Source organism: Cololabis saira, chromosome 4, assembly GCF_033807715.1.
Source record: "Cololabis saira isolate AMF1-May2022 chromosome 4, fColSai1.1, whole genome shotgun sequence".
In the NCBI taxonomy this organism is placed as follows: Eukaryota; Metazoa; Chordata; class Actinopteri; order Beloniformes; family Belonidae; genus Cololabis; species Cololabis saira.
Window position 1 is genome coordinate 19,501,299 of NC_084590.1, and position 24,728 is coordinate 19,526,026.

The 24,728-nt window shown below is 38.8% G+C and overlaps 1 protein-coding gene across 4 annotated transcripts in view; it reads right to left on the reverse strand.

Annotated features, from left to right (window-relative positions):
* dscamb (Down syndrome cell adhesion molecule b) overlaps positions 1-24,728 on the reverse strand; it is a 138,742-nt gene that overhangs the window by 21,231 nt on the left and 92,783 nt on the right. For 2 of the 4 annotated variants that reach the window (XM_061719102.1, XM_061719100.1), the window contains exons 9-20: positions 21,283-21,561; positions 20,958-21,077; positions 18,263-18,442; positions 5,578-5,774; positions 5,133-5,229; positions 4,879-5,007; positions 4,541-4,708; positions 3,478-3,548; positions 2,904-3,147; positions 1,671-1,817; positions 303-458; positions 77-210 (exon numbers count right to left, since the gene is read on the reverse strand). In XM_061719102.1, the coding sequence (XP_061575086.1) occupies positions 77-210; positions 303-458; positions 1,671-1,817; positions 2,904-3,147; positions 3,478-3,548; positions 4,541-4,708; positions 4,879-5,007; positions 5,133-5,229; positions 5,578-5,774; positions 18,263-18,442; positions 20,958-21,077; positions 21,283-21,561 (1,922 nt within the window). Of the gene's footprint in view, positions 1-70; positions 211-302; positions 459-1,670; positions 1,818-2,903; positions 3,148-3,477; positions 3,549-4,540; positions 4,709-4,878; positions 5,008-5,132; positions 5,230-5,577; positions 5,775-18,262; positions 18,443-20,957; positions 21,078-21,282; positions 21,562-24,728 lie in introns of all 4 variants that reach the window. The other 2 variants (XM_061719101.1, XM_061719099.1) reach the window with 1 other exon arrangement.

The window sequence follows — 24,728 nt, forward strand, 5'->3', positions numbered from 1 at the left end:
AGTTACGATAGCTGAAATGGCTTTGGGAGGAAAGGATAGAGATGATGGAAATCTTGTGGTATACAAATACTATTACCATGGGGTGCAGGTTAGAGCAGAAGACGATGTATTTCCTGATGATGCCATTGAGCTTCAGTGGAGGGAGCCAGGAGACGAACACAGCAGAGCTGCTGGAGGCCGCGGCCTTCACTCCTGCTGGGGGACCAGGGACTGTGGAAGAGATAGCGCCACACATGTCTAACACATCTTCTAGTGGTGACTGAACTGTGGGGATTTGTGTTACGTGAGAATGTTTCTCATACCATCCTCTTTAGTGCGAACGTAGATCTGTTCGCTGCGGACGCCATCTCCAGCATTTGTGAAGGCTAAGACCTGAATGCTGTAGTTGGTGTACTTCTCCAAACCATCCAGCTCCAGAGATGGCTGGATGGTTGTCACATTTCTAATTTCACCCAGTTCTGAAACAGAGGATAAGATATGCCAATGAAGTCTGGGTATCACTTTAGTTCATACTTTGCCACTAACTCTCAAATTCATTCCTACTCAACTCGGCAGGCCCTAGCCCTACATCCGCCTAAATGTCTGTAATCAAGAAGCCAATTTTTGTTTAGATTTAGAGGAGTCAAAGTCTGGAATAGTTGGTACCATATTGCAAAACATTGTAGGTCCCTATCCATGTTCAAAAGTCGCTCAAGAGAGCATTTAATTCAAAAATGTAGTCAAGAAAGCTCTTAATGTTCTTTTGCACTTCATATTCTGTGTTGCCATTTGTTCAGCTTAATAAGCTTGCTCGCTCCTCCCTGCACAGTTTCTTTTAACTGAACTTACTTGTGTAATGTTCTTTTTTATGTTATGTGCTAAATAAACTAAAAAAACTAAATCAAAACATGCAGTGGTGTGATTCCTCTTTGTGAGTATTAACAGTGAGTCTACAGAGGGAACTGAAAGACAATGTGTAGATAACACAGTGGGAGAAATTCTGAATGATTAAGTATTTTAACCCCACAATCAAATAGTAGTTTATGGCATTTTACATTCCTCTTTTGTTCCTCTGATCCTGTATGTCCACTGGCTGGAGCCATGGGAGTGGCAGAATTTATTGCATTTTGAATTATTGATGAAGACGAGCTACACTGCAGTACTGGATACCAGCTGTGCTGCTATTCAAAGAAAGAAAAAGACCAAAAATATATGCCTCTATTTCCACTGTTGATCAGCTATAGAGAGCAGTCATCTCATAATACATGATGGCAAACACTGCTTAAAAAACTTATTTTAATGATCAAATTCATGGATATATTACCTAAATTATTATTGCATATGCAAGTAAGTGCTAGAAAGTATATTTAAATGGTGCCTCATTCTGTACACAGACAAGCCATGCATATGGTGCACTGAGTCGTGAATGAGCCATAAATGGAAATAACTGTGTCATAATTCCCTCCCTTTCCAAGAAAAACAATCACACAAACAAGGCTGTGCTTCTCAGTGCACACCAGTGTATAACAATATGATACATCTACAGCTTCCCCTAGTGGACGGATGAGAAAGCAACAGTAACTCAGCTAGGATTATAATCAGGGAACTACACGCATTGACAGAAATGGCTTCCTGACAATCACATCACATTCATCGACATATTATATATGTTTGTGTGCACATATTTATACCTCCATCAGGTAGGTTGGCCCAGTAGATGACTCTGTAGCCCTGTAAGTTTCCATTGAGAGCCTCTCTGGGCAGGGGCATCCAAGACAGTGAAATGACCTCTGGTGATTTGGCCACTGCCAGGACATTTTCAGGGGGCCGAGATGGCACTACAGGAAACAAGGGAGTGGGAAAAGCTTTCTGAGAAGCGGTTTCAGCCACTGACATGACAAATACTGTTATGTAGGCAATTCACAGAGTAATGTCTAAAATGAAGAAATGAAAACAAAGAAAAGGCAGGAGTCTTAGTTTGAACATGGCTTATACGATTGTCTGAGACTGACGGCCTCGTCTCAGACATGTCACTCACCACCACCTGCTTAGCTTTGCTGAAATCCTGGATGGCCGTTTGAATATGGATGTTATTTGATCTACTAGGGCATTTATCAATCATCAGTGGGAAAGGGTAAAGACCAGTACAACTCCCTAGCAGGGTCAGAAACCATCCATTGAATCATCCTGCAAACATCAAGGCTTTTTATCGCGATCTACTCTTGTTGTGTGGTGATATCATAACGCATATACTCTGGATGTCTTCAATTCAATGAACCCAACATCCTCTGGAGCTGTCTGGAGTCCCTTGGGAAGGCCAGCCACAACTTTGAAAGACAACGTTTCTGTAAAAACCTTATTCATTAATACAAGAAACCTTTTTTGACTGCAAAGATCTTAAAAACAAGTTATATCCATTTCCTTAATTGCAAGATTACAAAAACAGTTTGCTCTTAAGCAAATGTTTTACTGTAAAAATAAAGGAACACCTTGTTTACTTATTATTTGTATTTATCACTGGTGAGAATCCTTCATAAGCCCACCTTGGGTTTCTTTTTTCTCACCTGCACTGCACTAATTATTGTATTGTCACTATTTTTGTATTGTTTTTAATATGTGCGAACAAATAAACTAAACTAAAGGAACAAAGAAAAAAAGAAAGGAAAAAGAGGGAAGCAAAGCCTTACTCTATATCAAATCTGTGTGGTGATCCATCTTAAGCAGGATACTATCATTTAAAGTATACATGGAGCTGTAGTTACAAAAATATCCAGTAGATGGAGTCCTGTACACAAGAATATATTTGAGCTTTGCTGAACCTCTCAGCATTTGGGAGGACTGAACTGAAGTGGGTTGGATTCATCCAGTTTTTTTATTTTACCACATTTATTTATTCTAACCTGCCACCCACGTGGCCAGCTTACCATCCTCCAGGGTCTTGGTGACCACCTGCTGTGACGAAGGCCCAGTTCCAGCTCTGTTTGCAGCCTGAACCACCACGCTGTACTGGGTGAACTTCTTCAGGTTGTCCAAAACGATGCTCTCCGTGGTGTCTCCCGTTGTATCCACGCTGATGATGGTGAACTGATGGCTTCCACCAGGGCTGTACTCCCTGAAGCCCACCTGGTAACCACGGATTACGCCGTTCTGCAGGTGCTTCAGGGGAGGCTGCAGAATGAGGATGACGGGAGGAAACATGCTCAGTGGACTTTCACTTATGAGTTGCAGGATGGTTTAATTTAACTATAAGGTGTAAAACTTTATAGTTGCTTGACAACCTATCATTAATATTTGCATTTAAAATACTATGAGTCTTTAACTTTTATCAGTTTCGTGCATTTGCATAAGACTACAATTACATAACTGACTGTCCAACTGACATATGTTAAAAAAAAAAAAAAAAAAATATATATATATATATATATATATATATATATATATATATATATATATCAGTTCCTCTGCTGATAGTATGAGATATGAAACTTTTGATTCCACCTTCCAGGAAACTTTGATGCTTTGTGGGGAAGTGGGCTCCAGAAGGACATCTTGTGGAGGGCCGTCGGGAGCTGTAAATGAGACATCATCCATCATCACTTCATGTCTGGTTTTTATGTTTACAATCAGGATTTTATTTTCTACTTTCGCTAGATGGCGCCGGTGAGCTGAGAACGTCTCTTCCTGATTGGTCTACCTCATTCATGCGTCTCAAGAGCCCTCACCTCAACTTACTATTAATTAAAAAGAAACTCTGAACATCATCAAATTTCAGCTTAAATAATGTGAGAAATGATACAAGTTTATGACCGTACTTTAGCAATAAATTTGATAGAACGTGCAATTTCAATTTGCTAAAATGCCTCAGGGGGATCATTATAGGCATCAGAGGAAAATTGAACGCTGATGGAGATAACTTAAAGCAATAGTAATCTGATTTGTTTTCCGATTTTTAATAGATGATAGCCTCACTTTACGACAACTATAAAATGATTATGTGCAAGATAATCCAATATTCTTTTTTAATGCTTTTCTCCAGCCATTTGAAAAGTGTCAACTTCTTGATGAGAAAAGTTCAGCTATTTAGACATCTTATGATGGTAATTAGAAGTTAATAAGGACCACATCAAAACCTCTAAAAGCTTTGAAATGGATTCAGTGGGGATTAATTTATGTCCACCAAATATAATTTCTTCCACTAGAATTTCATTTTCTTCAGTATTAAAATCAATATGAGTCAATGCTGTTGTTAGTTTTGCGTTGTGAATAGAAAGAAACCTGAATATTAAAAGGTCTTTAAATAACTTGGAGAATTATTAAGAGACTATGTTTAAAGGATAGAAGGTGAAGCCAGGGAGTAATATTAAACAAACCTGACTGGATTTTTTTGGGCTTAATAACTACTTAATTATATTTTTCTACCAACACACTGATATGATGGGGTAAAATGCAAAAACGTTATCGTGACTAATGCAAAGAAATTCCCTCCTGAGTAGATTACTGGTTTATATTGTGTTTTAGAGCGCGTCTATGGGAGTATCATTCCCACAGGACGCTCACTCACCTGCTTCATCAGTAGTGATAGTGAGCTCATTGCTGGGATTGCTGTTGCCAATAATGTTCTTGGCAACCATGCGAATGTTGTAGGTGGAGGAAGGGTGGAGGTCAATAATAGTGGCCTGGTTCAGTTGTGGTGACACATCTTTGGTTACCTGGGCTGATAACCATGAAGCTGGAGGAAACATCATGGCAAAAGGTGAACAGACAGCTCACATTGGATACATTGTCTTTTTTTCCATTCCAACATTTCTGAATTTCTTGTTTCTTGTGTAAGATTTAAACACTTTGTCTCATATATAGCGTAGTTAGTATAAACTGCAACTCCTTCTCTACGGTTTCTACCTGATTTGTTCTTGCACTCTATATCATAGCCTGTGATGGGACTGTTTCCATCAAAACCCATGGTCCAGCGGAGAGCTATGGTTCGATCTTTCACCTCACGGATCTCCACCTCTGGAGGATCGGGCGGTTCTGAGGAGATGTGAACAGAACAGTAAATTCGACTGGGACCTGTGTGTTTGTTAAAAACAACTGAAACTTTTATTCAATATCTACTAAAACTATTGATTTTGAGAGAGAGAGGAGGCGTAGCTAACCTTGCACTGTCAGCTGTATGATGCCCCTGTCCTCCCCAAAGGAGTTGATGGCGTGACAGGAGAAGAATCCTGAATCCTCACGAACAGTTGGCATAATCTACAGAGAAATACACCACACTCTGTGATTTCTGGTTGGCAAATGTAAAAAAATGGTTTCATCCCATGTGATTTTTCAAAATAGAGGATGTAATAGCTGAGCAACGACAAATCCTTCCTAAATCACTTAATCCCCTCAATCATTGCCGGACACATATTCCTTGAATAGACATTATTACATTTCATAGTTTTACACGGGTTAAATGTGAGGACCTTCAGGACCACCTGGCCTGCCTGCCTTTATTTTTACATCTTTGAGTTTCAACTGTCAAAGCAGATAAAAAAGATGGATGGCAAACTGTCCACAGATTCATTGTGTGTTTGATTTCCAGTGAAACTAAATACTCACCACAAGGGTGGAGATGACTTCATCAGCCACCTCTTTGACAGTGACCACATATCGGCTGGTCTCAGGGTTGATTATGCGCTCCTCTTTCTCCCAGCGCACCATGATGGGCTTCTCCCCATGAGCTATGCAGCTCATCCTCTTTTCCTCGCCCTGCGTGGCCAGAGTGGTGTTTGGGTATGAGGTGATCATGGCCGGGACTGCAGGGGCACGGAGGGTGAGAGAAAAGGAAAACCATCTTAGTTGATAGACTATCACAAGGGCTGTGTACCATTGAAAAATGTAGAATCACTCAGGAAATTGCTTATTTTATTCTGAGAAAACAGTTATTTTATTATTCTTCTGTGACCATCTTCCCAGATTATGACGAGGAACGGAGAAACAAAATCAGTGACTCCGGTATGAACCCCCATCAGTGTGAGGTTGGGGCCGTCTGGCTCCACGTCGTACCCGAGCTTCAGGCTCATTAGGCAGTACATTTAGCTCTTTTACAAGTGTTTCATTCAGGAGAATGTTGTGAACACCTCTCAAAATCACACTATGCTCATCTACACCACGCCCTACATTTACTTTGTTTTTCTTTACTCTTGACTTGTATAAAACTTGTTCCATGATGGTAACACTCTGGGACTTTCAGCTGTTCGTCACAGTAAAATGACGTCTTAAATGAGAAGGTCCTGAACTGGATTACATTACATTACCTCAACACGCTTCAGCAAACCGAATGAATATGAGATTCCTCAACAATGTTTACCCCAGTTCAGTTATTAATCAGTTATTATAAGATACCTGCCACGAATGTCAAACAACTGAAATTATGTGTTGCCAGTTGAAGCACGCTGGCATTTATCAGACAAATGGATCGTGGGAATCTTTCACAGATCCACAGAGAGAGAAAGAAAAAAGTTATTCACTCACTCATTGAATATCGGTAAATTCAGACTGTCAGAAAGACAGAACAGAACTGACTTCTATCATCTATTTTTCAGGATGGACGAATTACAATTTAATTTTGGGCAGGTTAGTGAAAAGAAAGAGAAAAAGAAACTAAATACATGTAATCCAACTGCTCGTCTCTGTCACATTTGTGTTGAGGAACCTCACTCAGATAAACTTTCTGTAAGTCGGATGAATGGAGGAGCCCACTGTTCTTCTTAAAAACTAAATTATTTTGAATCGGAGTGATTTGTTTTCGTGACTGGTCAACTAATAACACTGCTTTATTTTGTCCACTTCTTTGCATTGGCACATTCTGGGACCAGTTATGTTGTTCAAAGTTCTAACAAAAGAGATGATAAATGCGTAATTTTAATAATGTCCGACTCGATCAAATGTTACTGTGAACAGAACAATGTTTGCCTCATTAAATTCACTGATCTATGAGGAACACATTTACTTCTTCAGTTGTGAAAGTGGCGTCCATAAAAATGTTTATAGAGTTAGTAGTAAAATCAGTCAGACAATGTTCTGCGGCAACACTCAGCCTGGTCAGTCTCATGATTTTAAATGTTAAATTGACCGGAGTGGAAGAAATATTCAGATGCTTCACTGATGTATAAATACTACACCAGCATTGTAGGAATAGTCCTTCAAATGTTCTATAATCAAATTGGTCCCCATAACGCTGTACATTTACATCATTACATTGCACATGTACTGATGTAAATGCATGCGCACCAAGGCATTCTCTAAAATCCTTAATAATTATCGTCATAATCTACTTTTAGCCTTGCATTTGAATATCTACTGTTGGGGGAGCATGTACCTGAACTAGGGCTGTTCGATTTTGCCCAAAAATAAAATCTCGATTTTTTTCTCTCAAAATCCGATTTTCGATTACGATTACGATTGTTTTGTGAATTGACAAAAGGCAAAGAAATTATTTCAAATATGCTGTTTTTTTATTGAACATTTGCCCCATTGGGCTTTAAGTGCAAACTTTGCTCTTATTAAACCAAAAATGAATGAATAAAGTGCAAAACTCTGTAAAATAAGTTGAAAAAAAGTTTTAAAAAATATAATAAAATATAAATGTGTCCCAATTAAATAAAACAAGACATTTTCTAATTAAACTAAACTGGGTCTTTGCATGCTAAATAATAATGCAACCCATGAAGGAGGTAGAGGTGTGTAATGTCAGTCATTACATTTGCTGTTCACATTTGCACGTTTTTTGCAAGGAACACGAGCCGGTCTACCGCATCTGGCTTGAGGGATGCCCGGTGTTACAACGCCCCCTCCTACACTAAAGAGCCTCTCCCATGGGGCACTTGTCGCAGGTATTGAGAGGTATTTCCATCAATCATTAATATGGTATCAATCATTAATATGTGTGCAGACAAGGTAAAAAAAAAAAAAAAATTTAAAAAGGTGAAAAATCGATTTTACGATTTTCACGTTTTAACATCGTTCTAATTACATAATCGCGATTACGATTTAAAATCGATTAATTGAACAGCCCTAACCTGAACACCTCTAGGTTTTAAGATTCATAATTTTACATGTCATATTCTTCTCCATCCAAGGCTATAACGACAGACTAGTCACAAAGGACAGTTACTAGTTTTATCTAATTCATCATGATCAGATGTGTATGATGCTGTTCAAAGTGGATACTGACCCACCAAAGTGTCTGAACTACTGTATTATTAGCACTAAAAGAAGCTTCTCTGCATTTCTTGCTGAAGGCCCTGACATGCATAGATTATAACAGTAAAAACAAACAAAACAAAACAAACAAAACAAAAAAATATGTCAAACAGTTTGGTGTTTGGTGGCTCTGATGAAGAGCAGATACAGATTTTTTGGTGCTATGTTGACCTTTTTGTTGCTCTGACTGGTCGCAGGCCTATACTTTGATCTGCACCTGTTGATAAGGCCCTTTGGAAAATGAAAATATACTAAAGTGGTCTAAAATTATTCATGTTTTCAAATTTTTCTGGCAATTTACCTTTCTTTTGTTTTGTCCTATGATTTCTCGCAGATTATGGGATAAAAGTTCCACCATTAGGCTGATGTGCTCTGTATGTTGCCAATGAATTTGTCTTCCTGGTGTTTAATAGGCCCCAATAGTGCATTTTTAATTAAAACCACGAGCTGAAACATGGTATTCAGCTCAAGAAATCATAACTGTGTTTGATTCTTCTCTGTAGATGTGCCACTGTTGAAGGACTGACTTCCATCATGTTATAGATATTTGGGCCATTGTTATTTAAAATAATTGACTAGAGCTCAGACAGTTAATCATCTTATTGTTGTCTTTCAAAAGTCAAACTAATAAATCAGATTTACACCGTACAAATGATGTTATTTTGGACACAGTATTGATCATGAGGTTTCTGTCATCTGGAGGAGAAGTATGCTGCAGAAAACACTGTGTCTCTGAACAGAAGAGTAATGGCAGCTACATGTGGTAGTGGTTCAGGATGTACTCCTGAGAAGGTAGGCAGTATGTGTCTGAGTCAGTGTCTGAGTGTCCGTACTCTCCTGAATAACATATCAGGAGACTTTTACTGCGTATGCTTATGTATGAGTGTGTGCGTGCGTTGTCTGGGGGAGCTAAGTGGGCGAGCAAAGAAAGCAGAAAAGACTTGTGCTCATGACACATCTCCGCCACAGTACATGGTGGAGGAGGGGGGGGGTACCATGTACCCCTGCAGCGCTAACTATGATCCCTCTCTCTCTCCTCTATCTCACTCCTCAGGCTCCCACCCGGACACCCATGATTTAATGATGAGAGAGACCACTTTGATTATTCACGCACAGCAGACAAGTCCGCTGGCCGTATTGTTGTCTCACACGGGCAAACGCGTTTTCAAACATGCAGTATACGGACAGGCTAGTATAACAGACCCAGACATCCATCGTCATTCAGAAACACACAAATATAGATAAATACAGAGACGCCTTATAATATCCATCTGTACACACTGATTAAAATATGTTAGGAATGCATGCACAGCAAATAAAAGCTAGAACAGGAAACACAGCTTAGACACAGACACACTTCTCCGCACATGGACACTATTCCAGTGAGTTGTCTTTGGCTTTGCACTGGTTTGTTACTATTTGATTATACGAGGAGCGTCAGAATGGTAGATAATCGCAAGTCAATCACAGTACTTTTGATTGTAATTGTAATTAAACAATTATTATCCTGTACTTGTGTGAACAGGAACTTCCTTGATGGTGTTTGATTTGACGTTATGAAAGAGCCTGCAGATTATATCAGTTGTGAATGTGGATGGAACATTCTTCAGTGTATATTTCAACAGAAATATAAGTCTGCTAATGATATTGATTGTATTCATTTGTGCTGTTATGCCTGGGTGTTTGGGCCTGAAGCTGCAACAGATTTCTGAACAGCCTCCAAACTCAACATAGACTATATTTTTTTTTCAAACACCAATATCTACAGCAATCAGTCTTTGACTCACCAGAATGAAGAATATGATAATACAACAAGTTAGCTGGAAAATGGAAAAAGACTATATATTTTTTATTTTGTTGTTTATTGCAGAAGTATCTGAGTATCTGAGAAGTATTTAAGATTAGCATGCACACCAACAGAGAGACAACGAGTGCCTACCAGACTGGCAATTGCTGATATAAATGGGAGCTCATATTATAAATAACTGAGATCTTTTAACAGGTACAATGGATAAATACGTGAGAAAAAGAAAGAATTCAGGAAGTCAGTAGAAATGTGGGGAATTAAAACCCATAATTGGATTCATATAACCTCTGGGCCAGCCAGTAGCAAGAAACCGTCCTTCCACAGTTATCAATATCGACCTCAGAGACACACATGGAAATTCAACCTGTAACTCTATTAAGCAAGAAGGAATCCATGTATCAACTTGAAATTGATACATGGATTCTGAAATAGAGAGGGAGAAAGTTCCCTGATATCCTGTGGTCAGATGAACCCCCAAAAATGTTTCAAACTACTCTTGAATATTAGGGATGGGGAGCTCTAAACACGGAAGGTGTCAAAAATCAGCCAGGCTGTTATCCTGGAAAGATACGAACGCCGGCGTCTGATATAGAGGTGCAACATTTCCTATCACGTGATTGAGTTCATTTGTGTAAAGGTTGGAGAGGTGTATATTGGAATTTTGAAGGGCCATTCGCTACCAACAAGGTGACATATTTTCCCTGTAGATCTGCCTTTATTTGAGTGTTTGAGCAGGATAACACCAGAGGTCACAACAGCACGTTTTTAAATGCACAAAGACTGTGTACTCGACTGCTCTGCTTACGGTGCAGATCTGTCTCCAACTAAGAAATGTTCAGCGCATCATGAAGAAGTAGATCACATGATATTTAGCAGCTGACATTGAGCAGCTGGAATCATGTGTTCAACCGGGATGAGAAAGATTCTTCTGTCAAAACTACTTCAAGTATTATCGTCAGTCGTAACAATTTGCAGCTTTAAATTTCGGGTTAGGCTTTCTACTTCAGGCCTGCAGACTATGGTTGATCAGCTCTGCGATATTCCTGCGTTGTTTTATTGGGCTACAGCATTTCTTGGCCATTGGTGTGAGTTTCTGCTCTCTACAACCCTCTACAGGATGAAGCACGGTCAGTACAGACTAAGGCCCTTGGCATCTGTGATCAGGTAAAAAAAAGGTAAAAAGATTGTCAGCCAGGACACCGTATGAGTTGCTCTCCACTTCATGTGCTATAAATTAAAATCAAAAGCATGAAGCAGCTCTGATTTTTACAACTGAAAATTATTATAACTCTTAATTTTTGCATGCTAAGAGGACATAGCTTATCTAATACAGTTGTAAAAATGTAAAATATCATACCACAATATCAAAAAATATGAATAAAACATACATATTATATTTTCATGAATCAAAATGATATAATATGACCAGATCCTGATTGATAACTATTATTGACAATATCACCCCTGTGTTATAATTTGTACAAATAGAGACAGTTTTAGGATTTTTCCATACTGATGGACACAAACAAGTGGCTTTTGTCTGATGCACAATAATCCTTGATAGAAAATTATTCACACTGACTCCTTCAACATGTTTCTTTGTCTTCTTTCCTCCACACAGAATATATTTCTGTAAATCAGTCAAAAATCAAGATTTTTGCTGCTTGTGTGGCTTAAAGTGTGCACGTGTGGTTTTGTGTCTGACAGACTAAGGAAAGGAAATGTTTAAACATCATCTCTTATTCACTCGGAGCCCCGCCCTCACCCTCGCTCCCAGAACGTTCATCCCCCTAACCCACGGCCGCCCCGCAGGAAACCGCTGATTTATTTTGCATAGCAACTATGAATTTTAATTGAGTCCTATTAAGGGAATCTCCTCAGCTCCTTCCTTAAATGTTATTGCTACGTCTGAGGGGCAATTTCTCCCATCTAAATCTGAGGCCTTGGTCATTTCAGATAACACCAAGGCAGATTGCATTTGGGAAGTTAAAGAACTGAAGATAATTATTTGGGGCTAATTTTTAAACAAGATAATATTTTCTTTTTAATTGAGAGCAAGATACCAGTCTTAGATTATTTTCATTTAAAACTGTGCTCTCAAATTCATGTTTGTATAAAATGTTATGCTCTGCTGGATCTCACAACTGTGTCTCTGCAGTCTGCACTCAAATACGCCGCTGCTTGTGACGTATTGTATGAACTTTGTTCAATATAATACTGGCGTTACTTCCTACAGGTGGGTGAGCTTGTTTTACTTCACAGCATCGCTTCCAGAGGAGTAATGGTCAATCACTTGGATTAATGATATATTTTGGCAGATCACTTGCCAACATGGATCTCAAATGAACACAAGTGTGACCGTAGTTGTGCTGCTTGGAGGCAAAACTGTAGGCTTTTTTATTTTTCTTGGGGCGGTGGTTAATGGCTGCTCTCTTTAATTAACACTGTCTTCAGGATTAGCCTGAACAGGATCTGAACCAATTCTGTAGGAATTATAGTAATTAAATATCAGTTCATAATTTATGTCTTAAAAACATCTTGCAAATGAAAAATGCAACAAGGTCAGAAAAAAAATCTTAAATTTTCAAATTTCAATGGCTGTATTTTCATTTAACCTGTTTCTGTTCCAGACTTGTAGATTTGTAGTACTACAGATTTGTAGTATTCGTATTTGATTTGAGCTTCATTTGTGAGCTCCACAGAGATATTTTTTTTCTACTATTATTCAAGCAGACTTATATTACTATTTTACTGCCTGGGATTTTTGGATGGGGCTATTTCACAGAAGAAAAAAAAAAGACCAAGAATTTAAAAAGACTAAATAAAAGGAGTACACAGAACAATATTCACCCTTTATTTTTGTACTTACGAATATATGCCAAACTGCTTAGATGTGTGTACTGTATATTCTGGCACATACAGTATACATACACTATGTGTCCACTAAGTGACTGATTGCAGTGTTTATAAGCACATGTGAATGATATATGTGAAGAAGAATGCAGTGCTTCAATTTATGTCAATCTTCACCGATTTTGGTTGTTTTTAAGCACATCATGCAAAGGTGAGGCTTCCTCATATCCTCATCTCATCTCATTCCTTGCATCCGACATGCAGCACTTGCAGGGCCTCAGGCTAAACCTATTCTTTTTGATAGCCTGTAATTGCTCAGTTGATGTATATTTTTTAATATCAAGCAATATTACAGGAGCCTGGCAATAAAACACAGATGGGTAGAGGGAGTGTGAGTGGGAGATCAGGGGAGAAGAAGCCAAAGGGGTGTAAATATGAAGGAAAGAAAGGGAACAAAGGCAGCAGGAAGCAGAGACTAAAAGAGAGACATGGGGGGGGGGGGGGGGGGGGCACAAGAAGCTAAGTAAAAAGAGGTGGGGCCTTTGATATCGTGTGACCACATAGTCATGCTGCCCTCGTAGTCCTGACCCTCCTTCATGCTGGATGATAAAATTCAGGTGTACAGGGTGATCAAAGCCTGGGCATCAAATATGTAAGACTGGAGCACCTCTTCACTTAGACTTTGTGATGAATGTACAGTATCTGTGACTGGCTACAAATAGGAAATTTGAAACAATAAATTAGACATAACAAGAAGAATAAACTATAAAGTAAAAGATATTTGGTAATTGTATTATCGTCAATAATTCGAGTGATGTTACAGAACAAATACCAGGATTCTTGGTGCTTAGTATATACTTGTCAAGCCTTTATAATGTTGCAATTTTTAATTACTTAGGAAAATATATGAGAAAGAAATAAAGTCACATGAAATGAAGATAAACACCAGCTGATAGGGTATTGGATAGTAGGAAGTGCAGCAGAGATATACTGGAAGTGTGGTTGAACTCTCGTCAGATCATAATGAATACTAGCTTTTTGAATACTGAAGTGTGTTGTTTGAATATTGGCAGGAACTGAGCTAAGGATGTCGAAAGCAGCATCAGCAGATAACAGCTGAACTCTCAGACAGCATGACGGAAACTTACAGGCAACAGTTCAACGTCTGGGGTGCAGGAACGCTCCTTCAAAGTGACCTGTCCAGAATTATACGATCTGCTGCTAACAAATACCTAACACCTAATTCTGTCTGCATGTATCTTTCTAAATCTGTGTAGAAACATGCTGGAGTCCAGAACATGCTCCTGCCGCCATTAAGACAATATCCCTGCACTATCATCGTCACTCCTGCGAGCTCATTAACTTTACCTTCCTGGGATCTCACAATCCCCACAATATTAGAGGGTTAAAATGGTTAAATCCCTCATACTACCCCAACATGTAAACAACTTTTCATTGTCATGGCTACTCAGATATGATATGAAAAAGATATGAAAAAGTGGCAGAATTACCAGCAGACAAACTTTATTAATCTGGAATAAATGACAAATGTATCATACAAAAAGCTCTATGGTAAAGATGCCTGCAGATTCAATGTTCTGTCATGCAAATATATGAAGCTTTTTGCAGAAAAAATATGCTGTTGTGCCTTTTGAAGAGGGAAAAAAACAGATATAAAGAGGGAATAAATAATCCATTAATTTAAAAATCAACTGTTTTGAAAATGTTGTATACACCATGGGGTTTAGACCCCGGCTGTCAATTATTTAAAACTTTAATCGAACTTCATGGTTTTTTATTTAAACCTATAATTTTAGTGTTGCATAAACACTGATAATTGACATTGTCAGACTACCTCACTGTCAACCTGAACCCTACTTGAGTTAATAAATTGTTTGTACACCAGTTAGAATGAGAAACCACTGAAAAAAGAGCTTGCAAACAAAACTAAATTCTTGAGCTTTCTAATGTGCACAACTGAAACTTCATACTGTTCAGTAAGCTGACGTGGTTTAGACACAGAGGGGTTTTTTTGCTAATAATTTTGAACCATGATGAAGATATCAAATCTTACACAGATTCGTAATATTATTAGCGGCGTGATGCAGAAAAGGTAAATAAATGTGTGCTTTGCAATAGGAGATTCATACATTTGGATGATGCAAACAGCTGCTATCACATGAACAAGTCTTTAAATCAAAAGAAATTATATGTGATTTTATCTTCCTCTTTTTGTTTTATGTGTAAGAAACAAAGAGACTGAAAGTGCAAATAAAGCAGAAAACATGCAGACTGTTCTTCCCTTGATCCCAGCGTTGGCTCCTAATTGAGGTATTGACTGATTTAAATGAGGCAGAAAAACTCTTAAGAGTTTTAACGTCTCATAACACACATGTGAGATCGTATAATTGCACACACTGCATGCAGGCAGAATGCACATCATGCACCATGCATGGCTACAAAAACGTATGCTCGTATTTTTAAAAAAATGTGTCAAGAATAAGCTAATCTATGCTTACAATTTGCCCAAATGTGCAATTACACACGCAAACAGACAAACACAGTCAATGAACCCTAGTAACCCGAGTAATGGAATCTATTTTTTTAAACTACTCATGCAGGTAACTACTCTTCATTGAAAGCATCTTGAATGCATGAGTACTTTTGTGAAATGTGATCTGCTCATGGGTAAACAGCATCTGGCTGAGCCAGCATGTCATCACTAAGCAACCAACAGCAGCTGGGGGAGAAACAGCAAAATAACCATTTATTACAGTCCCACCAACAAAACAGTTAACTCGTATACTCCATTACCTGATTTTAACTGACAGCCATATATGATAAGTATGATAAATGACAAGGGACAGTAGTGCAGGAATGTGGTTAAAATGATTTGTCTCTGTTAAATAGTTTCAGTATTTAAGCATGGGTACTAGACGCTGTTGTAATTAGTATAAATCAAACACACAGTAGATACAAAACACTTAAATAAATATTATGTTACCAAGTGTAAAAAAATAAATATACAGAAATAGCGAGAATACTATATGTTGATATAATAATCACTGGAGTAAATTACTACCGTAAAAACACACCTCAGTAATTGAAAACCAGACGCTAAATGAATATGTTAACATACGGCAATCAGCACCAAGTCAAAGCAACTAAAAGCAGGTACCTACATTGAAATATATGACTAAAACGTTGCTCATGTTGAGGAACGAGTCAAAATGACGAGCCACCATTGGCTAACAAAGATTTAAGTTGTGTTCCTGCAGACTTCATGTTGGGACTCTGCAGGTCAGAGGAGGAGGCTGTGTGGAGGATTAACGGATCAAGAGTTTCAGAGCAAAAGTTAATTCATGATGCTTTTTCCAGCTGCAAAAATGACAAATAAATAAAACTATTGAAACCATATGTTAAAAGATATAATTGAATATCAATAACTTACTTAATGACTATTTATGCCACTTTCTATGTGTTCATAATCATGTTCCACTTAAGGCATGAACAAAAGCCAATTTTAATGAAAAGTGACGGCTTATAAATCATTTCGATAAAATTCCACAAAGGAACTGCACAATAATACACAGCAGTGTTTTTATATGAGCTATGAAAAGTCCAAGCCTAAATGACTTAAATTAACATTAATATAAGGGTGCAGGAGTCAGTGACGTCGTCAATACTCCCGTTAATGGAGCTCAGTACAACATAAAGCTGGAGCCCGGAGCAACGGCACAATGCATTTGATGGGTCAATTGCCTTGTTCACGCATCCACACTGCTGTGGTAGATGATAAAAGTGACTATACAGATCAGTGAAACTGAACCATTTTGAATGCAACATTTGTTTACCCCTCTTACCCTCTCATTTCTTACATCACTTCACAATGCATAACAATAAAAGGCGGGGAAAAATCTGCCATATCTTAATGGCATTTATTGTTTAGCGTTTATTTTGTCAAAACACGCATGCACGCACACACACACACACACACACACACACACCCCGTGTTCAATGGTAAAGGGGTCTCAGCGCAGAGTTGATTTCAGAGCAATGGAGCAGGGTGACAAATCTAAACTTCTATACGCAGCTCCTCTGCAGGAGAGTAAGCTGCATCTGCACCATCTGAAAGCCAAAAAAAACACACCACTGGCTGGATAAGCTCCTGTGTCATCCATGTAAAAATATATAGCTGATGAGGGAACATGCTGTATTAAGTCTGTTATGTTCTTAAGAGTATTATAGACACAGCATGAGAAAATTATGAAAAAATGTAAATCCAATATTTTATCTGCATTTTTAATCAGGTAAATGTTCAATTTCGTTTATGTTCTCTTAAGCTGTGTTCGGGGTTTGACAGGATATCAAATACTATAGGATATCGAGTTCACTGTAGCCAAAGCTGCAGTGTTTGCTCTCTCCGCGGTAGGGAAAGGAAGAAAAAACAAGGTTAGTACAGCCACAGGTCAACTTGCTGCATAGCAACTGGGTGCCACAGTCAGAAAACGGACCTATGAAAACACAGTATATTTGTCTCGGAGCGTGCTGCACCCATACTGACAGCTTCTCAGCCTTATATGCTGCAAGGCTCAATTACAGTGACACTTAAATACCTATGGCATGCCAACAAATAGGAATTATTTTTTTTAATACTTATTTACCCAAAAGAAGAGCTCTACACAAATGATGTTCTTTCCCAGGATGGTCATAGGTCAGACAGAGAGCATATTGAGCACATGAAGCCACTCCCACCATGCTTTTTTTTTTAAGTTCTTATGAAAATATATGTACATTTTCCATATATCAGACTCTGAGCTCATGATGCGAGATAGACGAAGAGACAGAGAGCAGGAGGAGACAGATACAGAGAGAGGGCTGCCCATCAGTGGGGAGCCTCGTGCTCCAGTTTGATAACTGAAGGGAAAAATAAGCCCCACTCACATCTGAGCGCCATGAAAATAAGGAGTCATTCCTAACGCTGCAGGGGAGCTACATGCTAATGCTTAGTGGATGCAGAAGACCAGCAGTCTGTGACATTAACATACCAACTGCCATGAAGAGCAGTGAGATGCACATGAAGAAAAACTGGAACACACTCAGGATGGGTCAAGTTTGAAGGAGCAATGCCATTACATGGGCACATATAGATTCATAGAGAAAAATATCTGTATGGCTCCTGGTGCTTTACTGTTTGTGTTTAGTTTATCCACTAATATGTTTGAAATTAATAGTTACTATCACTGCATGTCCGAATGGACATGCTGTGTCAAACCTGCAGCATCTTAAGTGTTTATCTCAGAGGAGCTAGCAGAAATGTGATGTTCATTGGTTATCAGCCGCTACTTATCTGTGCTTTAATCAATCTCAGGCTCTTACTTTTGACGGTGAGGTACATGGACTTGCTGACGTCCGCTCCAACGTCGTTGCTGACCTTACACAGGTAGAAGCCGTTGTCGTCCTCCAACACGTGCTTGATAAGCAGCGAGCCGTTGCTCAGCAGCTGGACGCGAGAGCCGCTGTTCAGAGGGATGGGCTGAAACTGGGGGACGCCCGCACCTGATGCAAGCACACGAAGAGATGTTGTTGAAGGTTGGAGAAACAAAAAATACACTTAGATCTACATAGGTCATGAAAACAACATGCAGTGCCTATAATGAATATGTGAGTGAGTGTGTGTGTGTGTGTGTGTGTGTGTGTGTGTGTGTGTGTGTGTGTGTGTGTGTGTGTGTGTGTGTGTGTGTGTGTGTGTGTGTGTGTGCGCGTGTGTGTGTGTTAATTTGACCGTGCCACTGTGTTTACAGATTTGATGACAACGCCTGTCAGATTTAGGCAGGATTGTAAGCATGTTTCTCAACACAAGGCCTAAATCCTTAAATCGCCAAACAGCTGCTGAGCAGAATAACACCGAGCACAGAGCTGGTGGGGTGATGCAATCAGAGCAGACATAATTCTCATGTATAACATGACAGCAGATTGGTCCAGGGGGAAACGGCAGGCTGAAGGGGAGCAGAGAGGCCTGACTCTGAGGCCGTCCTGAAACAATACGCCCGACTGGTGAAGTTCTGAGATGTCTACCGACGTTAACTCGTGGGATTTCTCTTGGCTTTTCATCCATCTGTGTCAAACTCTGGATGCATAATTTGTATGAATGGTTGCTAAATAGACACAATACCTGTTATTCAACTCACTTGTGTGCAATTTGATGAGTTTAGTCCTTGACTGAATGTAATTAATCTCTGCTCTAACACAAACAATTAAAATTGTACTTCTACAAATATTGAAGCCTAGTTTCACATTTGCATTGGATCTTAACACTCAAATAGGTGGAGCTTCACTGAAGCTTTTTTTAATTTCAGTAAATCCTATTGAGAAGAGTGCATTTACATTCACATCCAGCATCCTCGAAAACAAATCCTGCTACCAGGGTCTTTCTTCTGATTGCATAGCATTTGTTCTTTTATTGTATCTTTTTCTTGAATTTCTCATAACTATTAAAGAAGGTGGGTGCCTGAAAAAAAAGAAAATCAAGGAAAAGGCACTTAATCTATGACAATGTATATGAGCTGTACTTAAAATATGCCATCAAATACATAAATCCTGTTTGTGACTGTCAATGTTGTTGGTGATTGTCGCGCTTTTATCACCATACTAGCTGCAAGCCTCTTACGAGTTCATGTCACGGGAGTGAGTGCAGTTTCATATCGTCATCCTGTAGTGACGTGCACGTCTGCCAAAAAAAAAAAAAAAAACAATAAAATCAAATAGTTTGGTTTACAGCAAAGTGGTGTGGGCTCTTTAGTATTAAACATGCGTGAACTTTGCCCGATGTTGCGTTAGCTTTTGTTACAGTAAGCATGTTCATACGCTTCGTAGGGAGCTGTAAGTTTCTGCTTCTGAATTAAAATGGACTCAAAGGTCAATTGTTGACTTATTTCTAGACCCCCTGTCTCTTACAAAAGCGTATGTAGATGTGTTCCTCCTTGAATTTGGTTCTTCCGTGAATTATGGATGCTGCATATCCAAATAGTGCTGGATGTTATGCTAATAACAGTTGACCTTTACTAACTGCTTCATATCTCCCAGAGACATCCACATGCCTCTGAGCTACCGCTGCTGCAAGAGAAATACAAGATAGACATCTACTAACAGGAAAAATGGAGCTATGGCTAAAAACAAATGAGATATTAGCGTCCAAAGCAGCAGCATTTTTCATTTCTCCTTTTTCCTGACTTATTGTTGCACCAGTAAAGTACCGAACAACTTAATGGGTGGAAATCTGAGTAAAAAGGATAAGAAAAACATCAAACATCCGTAAACTAACTTGAACAGCAGTCTGGTTAACTAAACCTTTGAGGAGTTGCAGGCTCAGTAAGGCTTGTTTCAAAGATTACCAGTGAACACACACACACACACACACACACACACTGATTTCTCCATACATACTGATCAGGACTGGTCAGACAAAGAGAATCAGGCATGAGGCCTGCTTGTCTGACATGCACATTCACAGAGACACGCTCGCACACAAATCCCATCAAAGGGTGGAAAACACATCTGATTCTCTCATTGCTTTGATCATGGGGCCTAGGACACACACACACACGCACACACACACACACACACGCACGCGTGCAAACACACCCAACTGTGCATTGGTTGTTGTCTTTCTGTGGGTGAAAGCTTTCATCCCTGGTTATATGGATGATGAAGCAGCACCCAGGGCTCCTCTTCATCTGTCCTGCTCAAGTGATTGAACTCACCTGCCACCCTCCTTGTCTGTCTGTCTGTCTGTCTGTCTCTCTATCCGCCTGTCCGTCTGTCAGCGTCAGTCACTATCTGTGCCTCCTAGATGACTTTCTAACAATGCAGGTGGAGACCTTGCAAGCCCACAGCCCAAAAATGTGTTTGCAACACATTTTAGCTCTCTGTGAAGCAAACGGCACCCTCCGCAAATTAAATCTCCTTGTTCACAGAACATTTTCAGATTATATTCCATATAGACTTTCCATAAACAGATTATCAATAGATATATATGGAAAGTTTTTTTTATTTTTTTGGTAAATAAACGTACCTTTGGAGTGTTCCCAGACAATGGTGGGTGGTGGATAACCTTCAGCAGAGCAGTTGAGAGTCACAGTTTTGCCATAAATCCCATCTTGATCCTCGGGCTGAACCACAAACTGAGGAGGAACTGTATGTGGATGCAAACACAAGTAGACAACAGTTGACTGGGATGCATAACGTTTTGGAGTTTATTAAAACTGATTGCACGTCTTCTCACAACATTAGATTACTTTACTGCAGACAAAAGCACTGTCCAGTATGATAAATATGAAAACCGGCGCCGATATTACTGCAGACCACAAGGTGCCATCAGCATGTTTGTGCTTTCCCACCTCTAACAATGAGCTGACTCTGGTGCTCCACAGCAGCAGCTTCATTACGGGCAATGCAGGTGTAGTTGCCGTTGTGGTCAGGTGTCAGGTTGTTGATTCTCAGTGAGCTGGTGAAGTCAATGTTGTCAACAGTCACACCCAGGCTGGCAGGGATAGGCCGTCCATCTTTCTGCCATGTGATGTCCAGCGGCCGGTCTCCTGACATCACCACGCAGGGTATGAAGACCCTCTGACCGATGGTGAAACGCTGAAACTCAAAGGGCTGAATGTAGGGCGGGACTGCAGACAGAAGAAAGCAATAAAAACAAATGTAATTTCAGCCTTAAGCAGTAAAGACCACCCATATTATCTGGATTCTGAGGCAAATACTGATTTTAAGTAGAATCCCACAATCACTGAGCTATCTTTCTTTACAGAGGTCCGTGGAAGAGTATAAAAGACCTAAACAGCAAAACCAAAAACTATGATTCACCATCACTCTTAAACTAGAACATTTTGTCCGTTCTGCATAGAAAGCTGATTCAGCACACAGACACAGGACTAAAAAAAATTTAAATAAATAAAAAACTTTGAAGTGACTCATTCAGGTTGTTGCACAACCTGGGAACCTGAACTCTTTCTATTCAGTGCTCTCTCTCTCTATACATATAGACATACATACACACATATATATATATATATATATATATATATATATATATATATATATATATATATATATATATATATATATATATATATATATATATATATATATATATATATATAGACACACACACACACACACACACACATATACTTACACTTATTTAATCTTATATTTATATGAAATTGAATTAAGAGGATACATTTTTTCCTCAGCTATTTATCATTTAAATTATTTTAAAATCAGTATACTTTGTTTATTTGTCTTTCAGTGTTCAATTCATATTATTTAAGTTCAAAAAGTGATTTTCAGCAGACCTTTGGTTTTAACCTCAGCCTCAGACATTGTTTCAGTATCTTATTAAATATGCAATTATGTCTTTAAACGTGGTTGAAATGTGGGCCATGTAAAGCCAAGAAAAAGCCTGTTGTACTGTATGTCAGAGCTACGGTATAGATGTGATAAACTGAATAAAATGACTCTCTTGTCCAGTGGTTTAACTCCAGAAACAATCTGGAGTGAATCTGGCGGCACACTGTTATCACTGAGCTACAAATTAATATCTATTCAAATCACTTGTGCTATACTCTCTGGGAACGCTCCAGCCATCACACAAATCATCTGTGCAAGTGTCCAGTGAGTTCAAACAACACTGAAATAAGCAGCACTTTAGCAGCTTATCTAATTCAAAACAAAGTGGAGATAATGGACTCCAGGGATCCCCTAAAACATCACGCATTTTAAGCATGAGCAGAGTAAATTAACAAATGCACTCACTCGCTACGGCACCACTGGGAAGTGTTACTTTATATCACCACCCCCTCCTTCACTATCACTCTCTCTTGCCCTCTGTTTCCCTCGCTCCATGGGAAAGTGTATCACTGTGACAAAAGGCTAACACTCTGATCAGAGGGAAGGAAATGGAGATATAATGGGGAAGCCCGTTTTAGTATTACCTCTTACAGTTGTAAGATCTCTGTGGAGATGAGCCACTCAGCCCTGTAATATCATACAGCAATCATACAGTCTTAATAACCCACACTTATGCCCTTGGGAATACTATCTAGCAGATTAATTTACAAGTCTTATGCCATCTATTTACTGTATATTGCTTTTTTATGTGTGGATAGGATTAAAAGAAAACTATGTAGTTACTGAACCACCCTTATTTTCCTAAATATGCAATGCTCAGGTGACTTTAAGATCAAGAATAACTGCTAATAAAGTTAAGTATTTTCAAAGAAATTATAAAAAATATTAAAAGAAAACAAATTGAGTGAGAGACACTGAAATTTATATTTCTCCAACAAAGCCCAACAAGCCAAAAAGGGTTCATAACACCAATCATAAATAGTTGGAAAAAAGGTGTTATTATTAAACATGAGTCCTATTTTATATCTTTTAGAGTCTAGTTCCTATTACTAGCTCAGCTCTTAAGGAGCAAGTTGTATATACATACACACACACACACACACATATTATATATATATATATATATATATATATATATATATATATATATATATATATATATATATATATATATATATATATATATATATATATATATATATACATATATATACACTGTATATATACATACTGTATATATATATATATGTGTGTGTGTGTAATATATACATATACATAATACATGGATGGATGTTTCCTTTAAAATGAAATGGAGACATTTTTTTAAGAAAAAAAAGAATTTCAAAATGAATTCCTACAGAAAGAAATCAATATGATAATGTGGGTGTTATGAAAAAGACGATGCAACATTGGCAGCGCATGGTGAGATGGTGGGGGGAGATATTACATGGTAGTCTTCAGGCTCTGGATAGATGGATGGATGAGATTCGATGAGTTAAAGACATATTTGAGCATTCAAGGAAGAAAAAAAAAGTACTTTCTTGACAATTTGTTAAAGCAGCACAATGTACCTTTTCCACCTTAATATCATATTTCCAGAGTCATTGTGATGGTACATTAACTTCCAATAGGTTTAATGACACCTCTGTCATGGTCTGAGGGGGTCTGTATCGCCTTCACTGGCACTATGTAACTTTGAGGAGCATGGTAGGAATCCTTACACACTAAAAAAACTACACATTTTTACGGCTTTGACAGCTTTACGACATACGTCACTTCTCCCTCCTTCCCGATTCGTAGTCGAGACGAAAATGGGCGGGGCTTGGAGCGCAGAGCTCAGCAGAAGCTGGTGTTGAGCTAAACGCGGAGCTGGTATCATGGCCGAAGCAGCGAAAAATCAGAAGAAAATAAGGCCGCGTTCAGACTGCAGGCAAATATCCGATTTTTAGCCCATCCAGATTGAAACTGGATGACTCTTTTGAAGTCTGAACAGTCCCAAACCGCATGATATCCGATTTTTGCAAACCAGATCGAAACCACCTCCAGGAGGTAGTTTCATATCCGATCCATATCTCATTTGGGCAGATGCTTCGCAGTCTGAACAGCTCCTAAAAGTTTTATCGGAGGAGGCGGTAGAAACAACCTTTCATTAACTGTATTTGGCCTTCAATCAATTTTTAGGAGGTAAAAAGGCCCATTTTCAGAAGAGAAACAGATTCTGGCAGGCAATCACTTTTTGGAACAAGACCGGCATTCACTCGCTGGCATGAGCTGAAAGATGAGGAGGGATGTCCGACCGATGGAGATTTATGGGGATAAAACAAGACAAAGAATTGTTATGATACAAATGTAAATGTAGAGTTCTATGTTCAATAAGAATAATAATTAGAATGTTTTCACATTCGTCTTTGGTTTTGGTAATTCTAAA